This window comes from Rhinolophus sinicus, linkage group LG15 (assembly GCF_036562045.2).
Source record: "Rhinolophus sinicus isolate RSC01 linkage group LG15, ASM3656204v1, whole genome shotgun sequence".
NCBI classification, from domain to species: Eukaryota; Metazoa; Chordata; class Mammalia; order Chiroptera; family Rhinolophidae; genus Rhinolophus; species Rhinolophus sinicus.
Genome location: NC_133764.1, coordinates 2,123,573 through 2,140,394, shown reverse-complemented (window position 1 = coordinate 2,140,394; position 16,822 = coordinate 2,123,573). Strand labels below are relative to the sequence as shown.

Genomic DNA, 16,822 nt, shown 5'->3' with positions numbered 1-16,822 from the left:
TTCCTAAGCCCTCTGTTCTTGGCTGACCTTGAAGAGTCACATAGCATTTCCTTCTGAAGGGCCCATCTTTAAGAGGCCAACAGGTTGATTTTTCACCTTTGAAAGGATCCATCAGGAAGATCTGATACCAGACAATAATGAAGGGGAGCACAGGAAGGCATTCGGGGTGACTGGGCCATTTTTTGTTGGGGGAGATTCAGAACTTTAAAAAGATTTCAAAAGGAAAGAATACTTTCCTTATTGAATTGTCCTGGTATTCCTTGTTGGAAATAGTGGCCATATATATAAGGTCTTATTTACACATATGTAAATAAAATAGAAAAAAAAAAATCAAAGGGTACCCATGGCCCACAGAGTTTGAGAAACTGATTTAATTCCAAGGGCCCTAGAGACACTAGTGACTCAGCTGAGTGCTGGGTGGCCCCAATGGTGTTGGGTAAAAACTCCTGTTGACATGGCAGTCTAGCCATCTGGAACAACAGTAAATTGGTAGTGATCCCAAACAGACATCTCGAACGTGCCTATGACCCCTTCGGATGTCTGACTGCTGGCTCCTGAGCCTGCTAGGCAGGAATGGTAGGTATTTTTGTAATAGCCCAGATTTGGAAAGGGAGCCCTGTGCTCTGCCTGCAGATTTCGTGGGGAGGTGCCTAGAATTAGACACACAGTGGCCATCTCAGGACAGCTGAGCAGAAGCCATCACCAGAAATAGAAGCCAGTTGCATGCAGTGAACAAAGTGGTTCTTGTTTGGTGGACTAGCCCAGACTCTGAAATGCCACGTTAGTACGTTACGTGTCCCATGGCAAGGCGGGGAGGACGTCGTGCTGCTGTAGGCTGCAGGGCAGGGGTGTTGTATCCCAGGGTACTGCTCCACTTGAGCAGTTCCCCCGTCGGCTGGGAAGAATAGCAGCAGAACCAGCCCTGCATCTGGACGGCCTGCCCTCCCATTGGCATTGACTTTCCTATTTCTGTCACCTCTACATAGACGTCACTGACAAGTGGGCAGTGCTTGTCTGGAACCTGCCACAACGCTCTTGAAACAGCATGAAATAACTGCCAACTGAGAGAAAGCAGAGGCCAGGTTAGCTGGGTCCTCTGCAAAGTCCACACACGTGAGTCCTGTGGAGACCGTCAGTGACGGACCATGCAGTTAACCTAGTACCTGGGTCTCAACTGCCAGGCTCACTCCAGCTTCAGAGCAGAGCCGAGCCTTGGTAAAGGCCAAGGTCAGGAAACGTGCAGGAGCCGGTCCTGGCAGACGTGCTATGTCTCTCCTTGTTACAGTCTATCAGTTCCCTCCAAAGTAGTCTTCACATCTGCTGCTGCAGTGGTCGGTCCCTGATGGGAGGCAGGAGGCTCCTTCCTGGGCGCCTGCTGGGAACCAGGCCCCGTGCCCGGGGAGCTGTGCACTCGGTACATCTGACCCTGCATGAGCTGCGGTCACTCAGTGCACAGACGTGCAGTGTTTCTTGAAACCCATGTTTTTCAGACTGATTTTGGCATGAAGCTCAGGACAGCCTGCTTCTGCCCTCAGACCAGTGAAACACAGTCTTGAAGAGTAAAGCGGAAAGTGCCTTTGAACTTTATCTGAAGGCAGAACTAATTCAGAATCATGCTTTTTCAAACCTACCCAGTAGAATTCAAGGATGAAAGAGACAGGAAAACCACCTGAGGGCAGAAGAGAGAAACTGGAACAAAAACTGTAGCAGCAACAACCAGTACCCCTGGTGGCAGACGTTCACATTCAAAGGGGCTTTGAGGCCCCGAAAGTGAAAGGCCTAGGCCAGGCCTGGCCCAGCTCCGCTCTCCAGGGCGCTCTTGTGCAGGGCACTGGCCCTCAGGAAAGAGCTGCTGTCTAAGTCACGACAACTCCAGCAGGCTCTACAAGCCAACTTTACCCAGACATGTTCTCCAGGGAGGGGCGAGTAACTGTAGGGGCACCAAAATGGCTTGAGGCGCACTGTGGACATTGGAGAACCCTGAATCGCGTGTGGGCCCTTTGTGGTTCTCTTCCTGGTCTGAGGCCGTGAGAGCACATGTGCGAGCCCATCTGTAATACCCCGGATGTGGCCATCTCCTCAGGAGCAGCTGGGCCTCAGACGCAGCCTTTGGCAGAGTGGATCCAGCTCGATTTTAATGGTTCTGTTTGTATTATATTAGTTCCTATTTATACAGTAGAATATAGTTTCTAAAGTAGTTTAGAAAGTGAGCTGAGTTTTTAAAAATGTTGGGTAAATATTCAGTGGCATTTGGCTATGGCCTAGTGTCACACCTAGGCTAAAAGATCCTTTGTGTCTGCTCCAAGCGCCACGTCGCAACCCACAGCGGAGTCAGGGCTCGGGAGGCTTCCAGCCACCATCACAGTGGCCCCCAAACTAGCCACCTCAGCAACAGCGTACGCGCTTACTAAACTCGCATTCCTCACAGGGCAGTATATCGCATCAGTCTCGGTTGCTGACCATTTTATTTAATGGAGAGGAAAAGGACAGCACTTGGACATGGGCACCTTTTCTGGCTACACTCCAACTGTCACGTCTAACAAACGGGCTGCTTCTGCCAGGGGCCGGATGCTGCTTTATAAGCCCTGTCCACCTGACTGTTTCTGAGTTGTACTTTCTGGAGGATAAATGGGATCATGCCGGATTTTCCTCTCCCTTTTGGCTGTCTCTTTAGTACATTCATCTGCTTGGAATGGTGCCTGGTCCTACAGGGCTTTGAGTGGGAGTCAGCAGGGAAACTGGGCAATTCTTGTAGGTACTAAAGCCGGGAGGCGTCAAATGATTGATCACATATTAGCCCATCTGCTGTGTTGAATGAGATAGTGTAGGAACCAGGAAAGACAGCCTTCTCTCTTTAGTGCTAGAAGTGGACTCTGCCAAAACAATTAGGTGAGTGGTCTTGGATAAGTCAAATATGAAAACAACTGGGTCAAGGTGATGTCAGGATGTCTTCTGATTTCAAGACTGAAACACTTTCTAGGAGCTGGTGCAGGCTGGCACTCAAAGGAGGCATGGTTCTTCTAGTCCTTGAGGACTACCACTCTTATTATTCCATTCATTTATTTCATATTCTTAGCATTAAAATCCAGCTCCACATTTATTCTTAAGGGTTACCCCTCACCCCCGAGAAGCCTGCTGCCTTTTTCATTTCCCATTCTCTAGCAGGGGTCTAGTCAGGGGTCTGCAGTAGTGTGTCTCTGTCTTTCCTTCCTGTGAGACAAACATCCAATAAAGTCTCCACAAATGCAGCTCTCCCTTGTAGGGCAGCCATTCCCAGGCGGGGGCTGCTTCCTGCCCAGCTGTTGTGGCACTAGGAGTTCTTGGATTTCTGCTCCTTTCTGGCTCGGGAGGCCATGAGGCTGAAGAAGAGCCCAGGAGCCAGAGTTCGCAGATAAATGGCCAAGGAAGGCAGCAGGTCTGCCAGGATCACATCTTTCTTTTTCTTCCCCACAGCAGCCAGAACATCTCGGGCCACCTCCACAGGCCTTCGGCCCTGGGCCGTGGTCTTGTCCATAACTGAAACAAAGGAAACACATGAGCTGGGAAGCCCCTCTCTTGAGGAGCTGAGCTGATGAGGACTGTCGTCAGGTCAGCTGCTGGATTTCCCATCATGAAGCTCCTCCCACAGTCTGTCGGGAGGCAGGTGGGACGCCACCACCCGGCTCCCTTGTGCTTTCAGGAAATGAGCACCCATCAGTGTGTGTGAGTTGAGGTAAGAGACACATGGGTGGCACATGGGACTAAGGTGGATGGCGCCCCAGTCAGTGCTCAGAGCTGGTGGTCTGTGACCAAGGATAAGACCAGACCAGAAGGGGTCTCAAGAGGTAGCCCCTCACACCACAGCTGAGCAGCTTCCTGGCTTGGGGAATTTTTGTCTTTTCAAACAACTACTGACTAAGGATGTTGTATCATCAAATGAATCTTGGGTAACCTGGCTTGAGGTCTGCCAGAGAGGAGGTGGGAGAAGACTACAGCCTCGTATGCACTATGAGCTCACTGGCGTGAAAGTGAAGAAGGGAGTCAGCAGAGCTGTCACAGTTCCCCACGTCACGTGTTAACTGGATAGGGAGCAGGAAGAAACCTTGGTTTGTTTGAGGCATTAGGGATAGCTGCGGGGAGGTTGGGAGGTGTTAGGCTGGTTAACATCCACTGATGTTCCTTCTTCCCCAGTAATCTGACCCTTTTGCCAACAAAGTAGGACCAGTGGCAGGCAGAGGACAGACCATTTGAAACCATTTGTAAGTTGTCCAAACTGCTAAGCATCCTCACCGGTATCTGTTCTCGCTGTGGTTTTGTTAACACAGAAGAATAGGGGGTTTCTTACTGTTGCTGATTTTTAAATGCCACAGAGGAAATTTTTAAAATAAGATTTTTCTAAGTGTAAAGAAGGTAAATATGAATCTCTTTGAGTCTATGCCTCTGTCCGGTTTCTATTGGTTTTCTGAGCTGCCACCCAGGGCACAGGTAGTCTTGGTTCAGACCTGGCTGGGGTGGGGTGTAAGACCAGGTGAACGCCATGGCACAGGCCCAAGAGATCACATCCAGGGAGGTGGTGCATGGAGGCCAGGACTTGGGGCGGGCAGGCCCCTCTCAAACTCAGGAAGGCAGAGCTAGCTCCCACAGCAATAGCACACGTGGGTCAACTAACCTGGGAGGCAAAAGCCAATTAATTGGTTTCTGCTTGGCCTGAGCCTGCGTGCTGGGCCTGAGCCTGCGTGCTGGGCCAGTCTCCTGGGCTCACCAGCGCTGACTGCAGGTCAGCTCAGCACTGTCTTTGGCTAAAGCAAGATGGAGATTCTGAGACTGGTACACCCAGCCTCACCCCAGAAGACTGGCTTCTTTGCTTTGAGTACCCTGAAATCAGTTATTTCTCAAGCACAGAGGCCTCACCTCCATATTTAGAGCCATCAGCAGTGAGGGCATTTAGAGAGAGGTTGGTGTGGATGTAGCCGGGGCTGATAACGGTCACCTCAATCTCATACTGCTCCATCTCGGCGCGCAGACAGTCAAAGAATGCCTGGGTTGCGTGTTTGGAGGCCGCATCTGCAAAGGCGGGTGAGCAAAGGCCGGTGAGTGAGCTGGTGTGGGACATGCCTGGGACAAGCCCACATATTCGCTCCCATTCTTTCTCTTATTTAAAAAACTTGTTTTATAACTCAAGGTTACTACAGCATCACAGCAGTGTTCACCTCCTGATTTAGAGAAGTACATCATATCCTTGTTCTTGGCAAACACCTAATAGGAAAGGAGCACTGTATCTCCAATGTTCTTCAAATGGTTCAGGAAAGGAAAATTATACATTTTATGTACACATGTATGTGCATATATACACTGTCATGCAGGGACTCATGCGGGGTCTCTGGTCGTGCTCCCCAAATAAGAACGCAAGACATGGTGAGGCCAAAAAGGAACACCCACGGAGCCATAGATAGGGGAGTCATACCACTATATTCCCTCTGGCAGCCGGGCAAGACACACACAGTAGGATCCACAGGATCCGCAGTCCGCCATTCACTTCTCTGCCTGCCAACCAACCAACCAACCAATCAACACAGTCCCGGCAGTTACATCAGTAGCCAATTGGATAACCGGTTACAGCTGACGGCCAACCAATCACAGTCGATGGTCATTCACCACCCGCGCCTGCACCTCCCCACGCCAGGCGGAGCCTGGAAACTGCTCTCTGGGACGCTTTCCTCCCCCCACCCCCGCACACACAATATGATAAAGCAAATACAGTAAAATGTTAACAACTGGGGACTCTGCATGAAGAAGTTCTTTGTACCATTCCTGCGACTTTTCTTTAAGTCAGAAATCATTCTACTTTAAAAGTTAAGAAAATAAAGAACAACTTAAAGCCTAATGGGTAAAACATATAATTCAAATAGTACAGAAGGCTATAAAGTAAAAAAGGGAAAATCCTTCTGCCAATTTCCTTCTCCAGAGGTAACCAATGTTAACAGTCTGTCAGGATTTATTTTTTATATACCCTATGTACATATATGTGATTTTACATGTAAGTTATATGTATACAGTAGTACCTCGGTTTTCGAACGTCTCCATTGACGAACATTTCGGTTTACGAAGGCCGTAAACCCAGAAGGAAATGCTTCAGTTTTCGAACACGCCTCGGAAGTCATACATGTCACGTGGCTTCGGCTGAGTACAAGATCCTGAGGCCGAGCTGTCGGCTATTTTCGAACGTTTCAGAACTTGACCGGGCTTCCGGAACGGATTACGTTAGGAAACCGAGGTACCACTGTATGTATTTACAGAAATGAGCTCATACTGTTCATATTATTCCTACAAGTAGTTTTCTTCACCTGGTGACAGACAGGACAGCATCTGCACCAGCCACGCAGACCCACGATGCTCCTCCATGGGTCACCAGATGACAGAACAGGCCCCTTCAGTGAAACTTCAAGGGTTGTTTCCAGGTTTCGTCATTGAAATGGTGCTACTAGTGAGCATCCTTGCATGCATGGGATATAAAATCTGAGACTGGTTCTCCTACATATTTCATTTGGCAAACTTCCATGAAGCCGCTTTTCATCTGGAAGCTACTGAGCTGCGCCACCTCCAAGAAACAGAGCCATCTCTGTTCTTCAGCAACGGTGCCTTAACATGATGAAAGGTACTCTAAGGGGGACGCAGCGACCCTACCATGGCATTCTTAAGAAACACACAGAATCTCCACTGGAAAATCAGTTTCCTCCCATTCAGGATTTTAAATGTTTTGGCCTTAGCAAAGGGGAATCCGTCAGCCAATAAAACAGGAAGGGAAAAACGCAGAAAGTGGTGCAGCAAGTCACCTGAGCAATTCAAGTGTCTGAACTTGCTGCAGTGCCTTCTGGGGCCAGCTCCTTTGGTTCAGGCCAAGTTGCTAGGGGCTGGATGAGTAGTTTGTGGGTATCTGCTGTCAGCTGTGATTCCAGGACTGCTGCCCAGGACCAAGGACTGAGATGAGGGAGTCATACTGGGGGTCCCCAGAATAGAAGGCTCACCCTGACAATCAGTCTCCCAGAGCTCTCAGGCTGGCAGTTCTCAGCCAGGCTGTGTGGTACTCAGTGCCTCTTGTCTGCAAGGCACAGCGTTAAACACACCACCTGGTCCTCAGGACAGCGTGGGAGAAAGATAAAGCTGCGCTCTCATTTTACACACGAGGAGATCTCTGTCAGGATTTACCAGTGTGCCCAGGAGGCATCGCCACACTCAGTCCCGTTACTGTAAAGAGCCCAGATCAACCATGTGTGACCTACTTTAGTCACAGGTCAAGTGGAGAATAAAACTTAGGTTAAATCACAGTAAAGCTTGGAAGTAATTTAGTACAAAGAACATGATATAGCCTTTATCCTGACTTACTTATTATTAACAGTTTACCTCATTTGTTTTATCATTTGTGACCACACACACACACTCATTTATTTGAGCAGCCTTAGATGGCTGTCCTATGCTGTTGGAGTTGAAACAGAAATAATCATAGAAACAAACATAGATACCGCGCTTCTCAATTTACGAAGGACTTTTCATCTCCATTTGTCTCATTTCAACTTAAAACAGCTTTGTGAAGCATGTAAGATGATTGTAAGTCCCATTTTATAAGAAAGGAAAAGGAAGGTCAGACAAGTTAAACAACTGGCCTGAGGACACACAACTAAACCCAAAAGGTAGAGCTGGGTTCAGCGAGGAGTAAGTTTCTGTTATGTTTCCAGTTCAGACAGTTGGCTACCCGTATCATCCAGCTGGATGTCTGTTCCTGTCCTTTCAAAGTGCTGAAGCAGCTCTGCTCTCCCCTCCTGCCAAGTCAGCAGGGCGTGGCTGAGTCCAGCATTTGGAGGTGCTGAGAGCAGATGCCAACGTGCTGATTAAAGGCAGTGTGTGCTTCCAGAGGGTGGAGCAAAGAAAGGAGTTACTAGGACAGTTTGTGAAATTACCTTTAAAATCTTTTAACTAAAGAAAACTAGATTCTGTTTGCTCGCTGGTGCAACATGACAGCAGACAGGTGAAATTATATCTCAAAATTCTGGCATAGTCAATTGCATACATGGAGGTAAGACTGTGAACTGGAAGTCAATTTGGCGCGTTTAATTATACCGCCAATTATTTTCCTTAATTATAGGAAAATACCTAATATTTTCACTTTGAGGAATGTACCTTACTGAAACCCTCCCATGAGTGCCTGGAGATGTAAATATGTAAGGATGTTCTATGTAGCACATCATTGTTAACGGTCAGAGACTGAAGGGAAAAAAAATCTTCAAATGTCCAGGAAAATATCTAAATAAATTATGTTATATATCCATTCAATGAACTACTACATATCCACTTAAAAGCATTAGGTAAATCCATTGTATACTGATGTAGAAAGAAATAGTGTCAAGTGGAATACGCGAGCCACAACTATGCATAATGTAACCCTATTTTTGTATGTTTGATCATATGGAGAAAAAATTTGGAGGCCTATATCCAAAGTGATGAAGTGATGGGACAAGGGTAATTGATAATCGTGACTAACACGTGCATGGCACTTACGCTTGGCACTGCCAGGCACTTCCCTCACAGAGCTAACAGATTTCTCACCTTTCTAGTGGCTTTCCAAGAGTAGGACTGCCTCTGTCTCCATTTTGCAGATGAGGATTGGGGTACAGAGTTGTGGGGACACCTGCACAAGGTCACATATAGGGGCTAAGGAGTAGAGCTGGCATTCTGCTCAGGAAACACATTCTGCTAAAGTTCCTTCACATTCTGCAATGAGTATTTCTCTGATGTCTGAATTCTGGGTAGTAAATGTGGTATTTTTATAATCAGGAAAAAACAAAAAGAAAAGCATCTGAGGGAGGGAGAAGCAGGTACTCACAGGCTGATCGAAAAGGAATGCTGACCTTGCCCTGGATGCTGCTGATGGCAACAACGTGGCCCCGCTGCCGTTTGATCATGGAGGGCAGGAGTGCTAAGGAAAGAGGTCAGAGACTTTAGAAGAGGACTTTTCTTCTCGTTACCGAACCTAACGCTCAGAGGAGGTGGCCTCACATATTGTTGGAACAAGGGAGGTGAACAGTGAAAGCCCTGAAATGGGGAAGATCACGTTTTATTTGAACTCTTAGGCCTCCTGCGTCCAGCAGACTTCCAGCAGGCCGGGGGGGTGGGGTGGGGAGTGGGGGGGGGGTGGACAGAGGGGCAGACAGAAGCCTAATCACAGGTCACAACCAGCTCAGCTCCCTTTCCGAGGGAGAGCCCCTCCCCTGGAGTGAAATCTGAGCCTCGACATGAGAGTATCTCCACTTTGTAGGGGTTTGCAAAGACCACTAAGAGGAAATGGGGGCATGCTGTATAAATGAAGCTGTCAGTGAGGAGAACATCTTGATTTAAAGCTATAAAGCAGATTAAAAAAATGCAAATAAGTCTGGGAAAAGCAAACACCCAAGCTGTAATGACAGCGCCTTTCCAGGGCAAAATAGAGGATGGCGACAGGCAACATTTAGCCAACAAGGAACCAAGTGAAGTAAAAACAACGCCAACATATCAGTGCTCTTTTTTCTTTCAATCCAAGACTGCTACCTTTCGTTAGAGCAACTGGGCCAAAGTAGTTTATCTCCATGACTGTCTTGTCCACGTCCATGGTGGTGTCCATGATGGTGCCGCGGTAGCTGACCCCAGCGTTGTTGATGAGCACATCCACAAAGCCAAAGCACCGCAGGATCTCGGAGGCGGCTGCAGCGATGGCCCCAGGGTCTGCAAGGTCGAAGGTCACCACGTAAGGCTTGTGCATCTGCACCTGGTCAGGTATGACAGAAACCAAATGCACCTTCAGAGTGACAGTCCATGTGAACCAATGGGTTGCTACCATTCAGAGTCCTGGGAGTGGCCATGAGGCATGAGATGACACAGGCTGCAGCACCTACCCTCTGAGGAGGTGCGGCCTGGGGGATGCTCACAGAGCTCACACCTGACCTGGGCAACTCTTCTCTCGAACTGAACATTATTATTCGAGCTAGACAGTCAATTCCACAGGGTCCGTAAGGTATAGGTTATAGATGACCACAGGGGCTAGTCATCACAGCTCCCTTTCCTGCCTGTGCCTGCACCGTGCTATACATGTAACTAATTAAACGGTGGTCTTGTTGAGAGGTGCTGTCCTTCTCAGGTTTAGTCACTTGAATTTTATTTGATCATGAAACATTTTCTATATACCCGCTATGTACCAGACAGTGGGGACAGAGCAGAAAGCAAGACAGACATGGTTCCTGTCCTCCTGAAGTATACAGTCTAGTGGAGAAGACAGATGAACTATAAAGAATGCCATAAAGAAGTATAAGAAGCTACAGAAATGAATAACTGAGCCATCTAATTTAGAGTTTAACAAGAGATCAAAAAGATAAAGGGGTGGGGGTGGGGGGTTGAAATCAGAGAAGATGCCAGAGTAGGAAGTGCCAGGAATCTATCTCCACCTGGACAACTGTACTGGCAGCAACTCTTTGAAATGACTATTTTGGAACTCTGGAATCTATTTGAATGCTTGATGCTTTCAGGATAGTGCTTAGCTGGTAAATCATAGATAATTTTGGTCAATTTCAGCCATCAGCTCAATGGTAGCTAGCTATCCCCAACCCACCCAGCCCTGTGGCAGGCAGCCCACATTTCTGGTGCAGCTTGAGGGAGCTCAGGGAGGCAACGAGACCTTGTCTTTCAAAAATCTGGGTTTTGTTCTGATGGTGGATTGCTGCTCTGATCACCGAGGTGTAGCACTGAGGCAGGCTGGATTTTTTTAACCACCACTGGCTGAAGTGGCTTTCAGTTGATTCAAAGAAGTCACAGAAAACATACCTGAGGAAGCCCAGATGATGGGTTTCTTACTAGACAAAGACTTTAAGACAACTGTCTTAAAGATGCTGAAAGTGCTAAAAGAAAACATGTATTGATGTATAAACAAAATGAAAATATTAATAAATAGAAATTATATTTAAAATTCTGGAACTCAAAAGTATAACAACTGAAATGAAAAATACACTAGAGGGGTTCAAAATAAGATTTGAGCAAGTATTAGGTTGGTATAAAAGTAATTGCGGTTTTTGCAATTGTTAACCTTTTAAACTGCAGTTACATTTGCACCAGCCTAATAGAAGAATCAGTGAACTTGAAGGGAGAACAATTGAAATTATCAAGTCTGAGAACAGAAAGAAAATAAGAATGAAGAAAACTGAACAGAGCCTAAGGGATCTGTGGGACACCATCAAGTGGACCAACATAGGCACTGTGGGAATCTGAGAAGGAGGAGACAGAGGGAAAGGGGTAGAAGGAATATTTGAAGAAATAATTGCTGAAAAATTCAATGAAAAACATGAATCTGCACATCCAAGAAGCTCAATACCAAGTAGGATAAACTCCAGGACCCACACTAAGACACTTTATAATAACACTGTTAAAAGACAAAGAGAATCCTGAAAACAGCAAGAGAAAACCTACTCCTCACATAAAAGAGATCTTCAATAAGATTCATCAGTTGACTTCTCATCAGAAACCCTGAAGGCCAGAAGTGCTGAAAGAAAAAAAGACTGACAACCAAGAATTCTATACCTGCCACAATTCTATACCTTCCACAAAAATGAGAGAGAAATTTAAGATTTGCAGACAAACAAAAGCTGAGAGGGTTTGTTACCACTAGGTCTGCCCTGCAAGACATGCTAAAAGGAGTCTTTTAGGTTTGAAATGAAAGGAAGCTAGGCAGTATAATTTAAAGATACATGAAGAACTAAAGATCTCCAGTAAAGTAAATACATGGGCAATTTTATTTTATTTTTTAAAGATTTTTATTAAAAATATGGCTAACTTACAATATTGTATTAGTTTCAGGGGTACACCATAATTATTCAATATTTATATACCTACAGAAGTATATTATTGACTATATTCCTTATGCTGTATGAGGTGTGAAAATTAAGTTCACGAACTCATCCTAGAAAAAGTGCTACATCCCTCGTTGCTGAATATCCCTACTGTCACCACCCTTGGGAATCTATGCTCTGATGCCAGCGCCTAGTCCACTCTTCAAAGCAATTTTGGAACTTTTTCTGGAATGGCCATCAGAGCTGTCATTGTATTACCCTAGATGTCCTGAATGTCATCAAAATGTCCTTTCAATATTTCCTTTATCTTCAGGTAAAGAAAGAAGTCATTGGGAGCCAGATCAGGTAAGTAGAGCGGGTGTTCCAATGCAGTTATCTGTTTACTGGCTAAAAACTCACAGACAGTGCCGTGTGAGCTGGTGCACTGTTGTGATGCAAGAGAGATGAATTGGAGAAAAGTTCAGGTCGTCTAACTTTTTCACGCAGCCTTTTCAGCACTTCCAAATAGTAAACTTGGTTAACTGTTTGTTCAGTTGGTACAAATTCATAATGAATAATCCCTTTGAGATAAAAAAAGTTAGCAACATCATCGTAACAAGTTCACGGACTTAATTGTCCAAACTTATACATATATTACATCCCCATGATTTATTTGTTTTATACCTGGACATTTGGATCTCTTATTCCTTCACCTTGCCCGATTTTTAATTTTTCAATTACAATTAATATTCAATATTAGTTTATATTAATTTAAGGTGTAAAGCATATGGTTAAATATTTATATGATTTAAGAAGTGATTCCCCCCGACTAGTCTAGTACCCACCTGGCACTATACATAGTTAGGACCACATTATTGACTATATTCCCTGTGCTTTACTTTACATCCTCATGACTATTTTGTAACTACCAACTTGTACTTCTTAATCCCTTCACCTTTTTCACCTGCCCTCCAACCCCTTCCCATCAAATCTAGTGCCCATATGATACCATACACAGTTATTACAGTATTATTGACTGTATTTTTTATGCTGTACCCTACATCCCATAACTACTTTGTGAAAACCAATTTGTACTTCTTAATTCCTTCGCCTTCTTTCACCCACACCGCCAACCCCCCTCCCATCTGGAAACCATCAAAATGTTTTCTGTATCTATCAGTTTTTGTTTATTTTGTTCTTTAAATTCCATAGATATGCAAAATCACATTGTGTCTATCTTTCTCTGTCTGACACTCCACTCAGCACAATACCTTCCAGGTCCATCCGTGCTGCCACAGATGGCAAGAACCCATTCCCTTCCATGGCTGAGCAATATCCCTTTGTATATATCATGTTTCCCTGAAAATAAGACTGGGTCTTATATTAATTTTTGCTCCAAGACGCATTAGGGCATATTTTCAGGGGATGTCTTATTTTTTCATGTACAACAATCTACATTTATTCAAACAAAGTTATGTCAACTTCTGGAACATCGTCATAACGTACTAATTGCATCCGTCTGGATGACGATCTTAACTGGGGCTTATTTTGGGGATAGATCTTATTTTCAGGGAAACACGGTATGTACCACTACTTCTTTATCCATTCATCCATCAAGACACCCAGGCTGCCTCCAAATCTTGGCCATTGTAAACAACGCTGTAATGAACATATAAATACACATGCCCCCCTCAAAGGAGCATTTTGGGTTTCTTCAGATAATTACCCAGAAGTGGGATTACTGGGTCCTTCTTTGTCTCTTGTTATAATCTTTATTTTAAAGTCTACTTTGTCTGGTATTAGTATTCCTACCCCAGCTCTTTTGTTTTGTTTTGTTTCCATTTTCATGAAATATCTTTTTCCATCCCTTTACTTTCTCTGTGTGTCTTTCAATATGAAGTGTCTCTTGTAGGCAGCATAAGTAAGGGTTTTGTTTTCTTATCCATTCAACCCTCCTATATCTTTTGATTGGAACATTTAGTCCATTTACATTGAAAGTAATTGTTGATAGCTATGTAGCTATGGCCATTTTATTATTCATAATTCTGATTTTTTATTTTTTTTTTATCTATTAGAAGTCCCTCTAAGATTCCTTGTAATACTGGTTTGGTGGTGATGAATTCCTTTAGCTTTTTCTTGTCTGGTAAGCTGTTTATCTGTCTTTTGATTTTAAATGATAGCCTTGCTGGGTTGAGTAACCTTGGTTGTAAGTCTTTGCTTTTCACCATGTTGAATATTTCTCACCAATCCTTTCTGGCCTGCAAAGTTTCTGTTGAGAAATCAGCTGACAATATAAGACCGGGTCTTGTATTAAATTTTGCTCTAAAAGACGCATTAGGGCTTATGTTTAAGGGATGTCATCCTGAAAAATCATGCTAGGGCTTATTTTCCGATTAGGTCTTATTTTCAGGGCAACACGGTAATTGCCTTTTTCTCGCTGCTTTCAGGATTCTCTCTTTATCTTGAACCATTGCCATTTTACTTACAATGTGTCTTGGTATCGACCTGTTTGGTTTCATCTTGTTTGGACTCTGTGCTTCCTATACTTGTATGTCTATTTCCTTTGCCAGGTTAGGGAAGTTTTCTGTCATTACTTCTTCAAATAGGTTCTCAATCCTTTGCTTTCTCTCTTATCCTTCTGGTACCCCTATGATGTGAATGTTATGCATGATGTTGTCCCAGAGGTCTCTTAAACTATCCTCATTTTTATTTCTATTCTTTCTGCTGTTGTGATTGGGTGTTTTCTGCTGCCGTGTCTTCCCAATTACTGATTTGATCCTGTTTCATCTAGTTTGCTGGTGATTCCTTCTATGCAGTCTCCATTTCAGTTATTATATTCTTCCCTTCTGACTGGTTCGTTTTTGTGGTTTCCATGTCATTTTTTATGCTTGCTATCTCTTTGTTGAGGTTCTCACCAAGTTCCTTGAGCATCCTTATAACCATTATTTTGAACTCTGTATCTAGTAGATTGCTTGCCTCCATTTTGTTTAGTTCTTTTACAGTATTTTTTTCTTGTTGTCTCATTTGGTACATATATTGTTTTTTTCTTCATTTTGGCTACCTCTGTTTGTTTTTATGTATTAGGTACATCTGCTATGTCTCCTAGTCTTGGCCAGGTGGCCTCATGTAGTAGGTGCCCTTAGGGCCTTGGCACAGTCTCCTTGGTCACCTTATGTGGATGATCCAGGAGTGTCCCTTGTGTGGGTTGTGTGTGCCCTTCTGTTATAACTGAGTCTTGATTGCTATTGGCACATCAGTGGGTAAGACTGACCCTCAGGTTGATTGGCTGTGAGGTTTGGCCACATCCACAGCTTACAGGCTGTTGTGCAGGGTGCTTGCCCCACTGAGTGGGATTTGCCCCATTGGGCTCAACTGCTTGTTGAGACTGCCCTTTGTGTGTACCACTTTTGGGGCTAACTGGGTAGTGCTCTGCTGTAGTCTGAAGCCAACCTCCAAGTATGCTGGTTCTGGGACCTCTAGCGACAGGTTCCAGTGCAGGCGCAGATTACCCACTGCCTGTGACTGGTGGGAAGTATCTGATAGGAGCTACAAAGCGATCTGCAGTTGTTCACTGCCTATGGTAAACTTGGAGGCACATGGGAGAAGCCACACTGTGAAACGAGGACATCTGCCACTAGTACCAGGCCTAGGGTAGCTCCACAAAAAGCCAGGACACCCTGAGGCCTGCTGCCATCTGCCAGCTCCCTTAAGGTTCAGCCACTGATAAAGCCTCATGTGGTATGCAAGTTAGGTGAGGCAGGGTCTCAGGGACTCCCTAGAGTAGGAAGAGTTGTGGTTACCAGGTTAATGTAGATTTTGGCTTGGTGTCAGTGCTGAGCCTGGAGCTACTTAGCAAAAATCTCTGAGCACACAGAGGCCAGTTGCTGCCCACCTGGGGCCTGTGGATTCCGATAGATTTCAAGAAACCAGTGTTGGGGAAATTGGGTGGGGTGGGGGTCCCAGTGGATCTCACCAGGCTAATTCAGATTCAGATTTGACCTTGTGGGGGAGGGCTCAACACAGGAAAGATGGTGCCCGCCTGCCAGCTGCATGGGAGAAGGAGCCCATATAGGGAAAATGGTGACTGTCTTCCAGCCCTCATCTTGCATCCACACACCTCAGTCAGACCGTATGCCTCCGGCACCCCGAGTCATCATCCCCCTGCCAGAACCCAGGGTGAGTACCTGCGAGTGAGTGAGTCTGTGCATGGGCCCTTTAAGAAGATGTCTGGGTTTCCCGCCGCCTTCCATCCCACCTGGATGGTTGGAATCCCCACTGTTTTTCACAGCCAGATGTGGGGGCTCCCTCATTCTTCTGGGGGGAACCTCTGCAGCCAAGGTATGCCTCCTGATTCTCAACCGGCTGATTCTCAGCCGTTCCACATCTCTGCCACCTCTACCAGTCTCTACGTGGCTTCTTTATATCCTTAGTTCTAAAACTTCTATTCATCTAGACTTCAGCTGGTTCTCCAGGTTGACTGTTCTGTAATTTAGTTTTAATTTTAATGTGTTCATGGAAGGAAGCAGGCACAGTGTTTATCTACTCTGCCATCTTGGATCTCAATACATGGGCAATTTTAAAAGCTAATATTATTGTAATTTTGGTTTGTAACTACCTTTTATTTTCTACACAATTTAAAAAACAATTTAAAAAATATTATTAATCTATGTTATTGGATAAGCAATGTATAATGATGAAATCTGTAACATGACTAGCTGATGGGGGGAAGACAGAGCTGTGCAGTAGAGTTTTTGTATGTTATTGAAGTTAAGTTGGAATAAATTCAAATTAGATTGTTATAAATTTAGGATAGTCAATGTAATCCCCATAGCAACCACAAAGAACATAGCTGTAGAACACACACATGAGAAAATGAGAAGGGAATCAAAGCATTTCACTACAGAAAAATCAACTAAACACAAAAGACAACAATGCAGGAAATGAAGGACAAAAAAAGCTATAAAGCAGATAGAAAACAAATAACAAAATGGCAGAAATAA

At 45.0% G+C, this 16,822-nt stretch overlaps 1 protein-coding gene across 7 annotated transcripts in view; it reads right to left on the bottom strand.

Annotated features, from left to right (window-relative positions):
• Nucleotides 1-3,041: 3,041 nt before the first annotated feature.
• The window catches only part of DHRS7B (dehydrogenase/reductase 7B), a 51,346-nt gene continuing 37,565 nt past the window's right edge, over nt 3,042-16,822 (bottom strand). For 6 of the 7 annotated variants that reach the window (XM_019715965.2, XM_019715966.2, XM_074320434.1 and 3 more), the window contains 4 exons: nt 9,559-9,775; nt 8,858-8,950; nt 4,891-5,043; nt 3,042-3,516 (listed from right to left, as the gene is read on the bottom strand). In XM_019715965.2, the coding sequence (XP_019571524.2) occupies nt 3,311-3,516; nt 4,891-5,043; nt 8,858-8,950; nt 9,559-9,775 (669 nt within the window). In that variant the 3' untranslated portion in view covers nt 3,042-3,310. Of the gene's footprint in view, nt 3,517-4,890; nt 5,044-8,857; nt 8,951-9,558; nt 9,776-16,822 lie in introns of those variants that run through there. The other variant, XR_012492305.1, reaches the window with a different exon arrangement.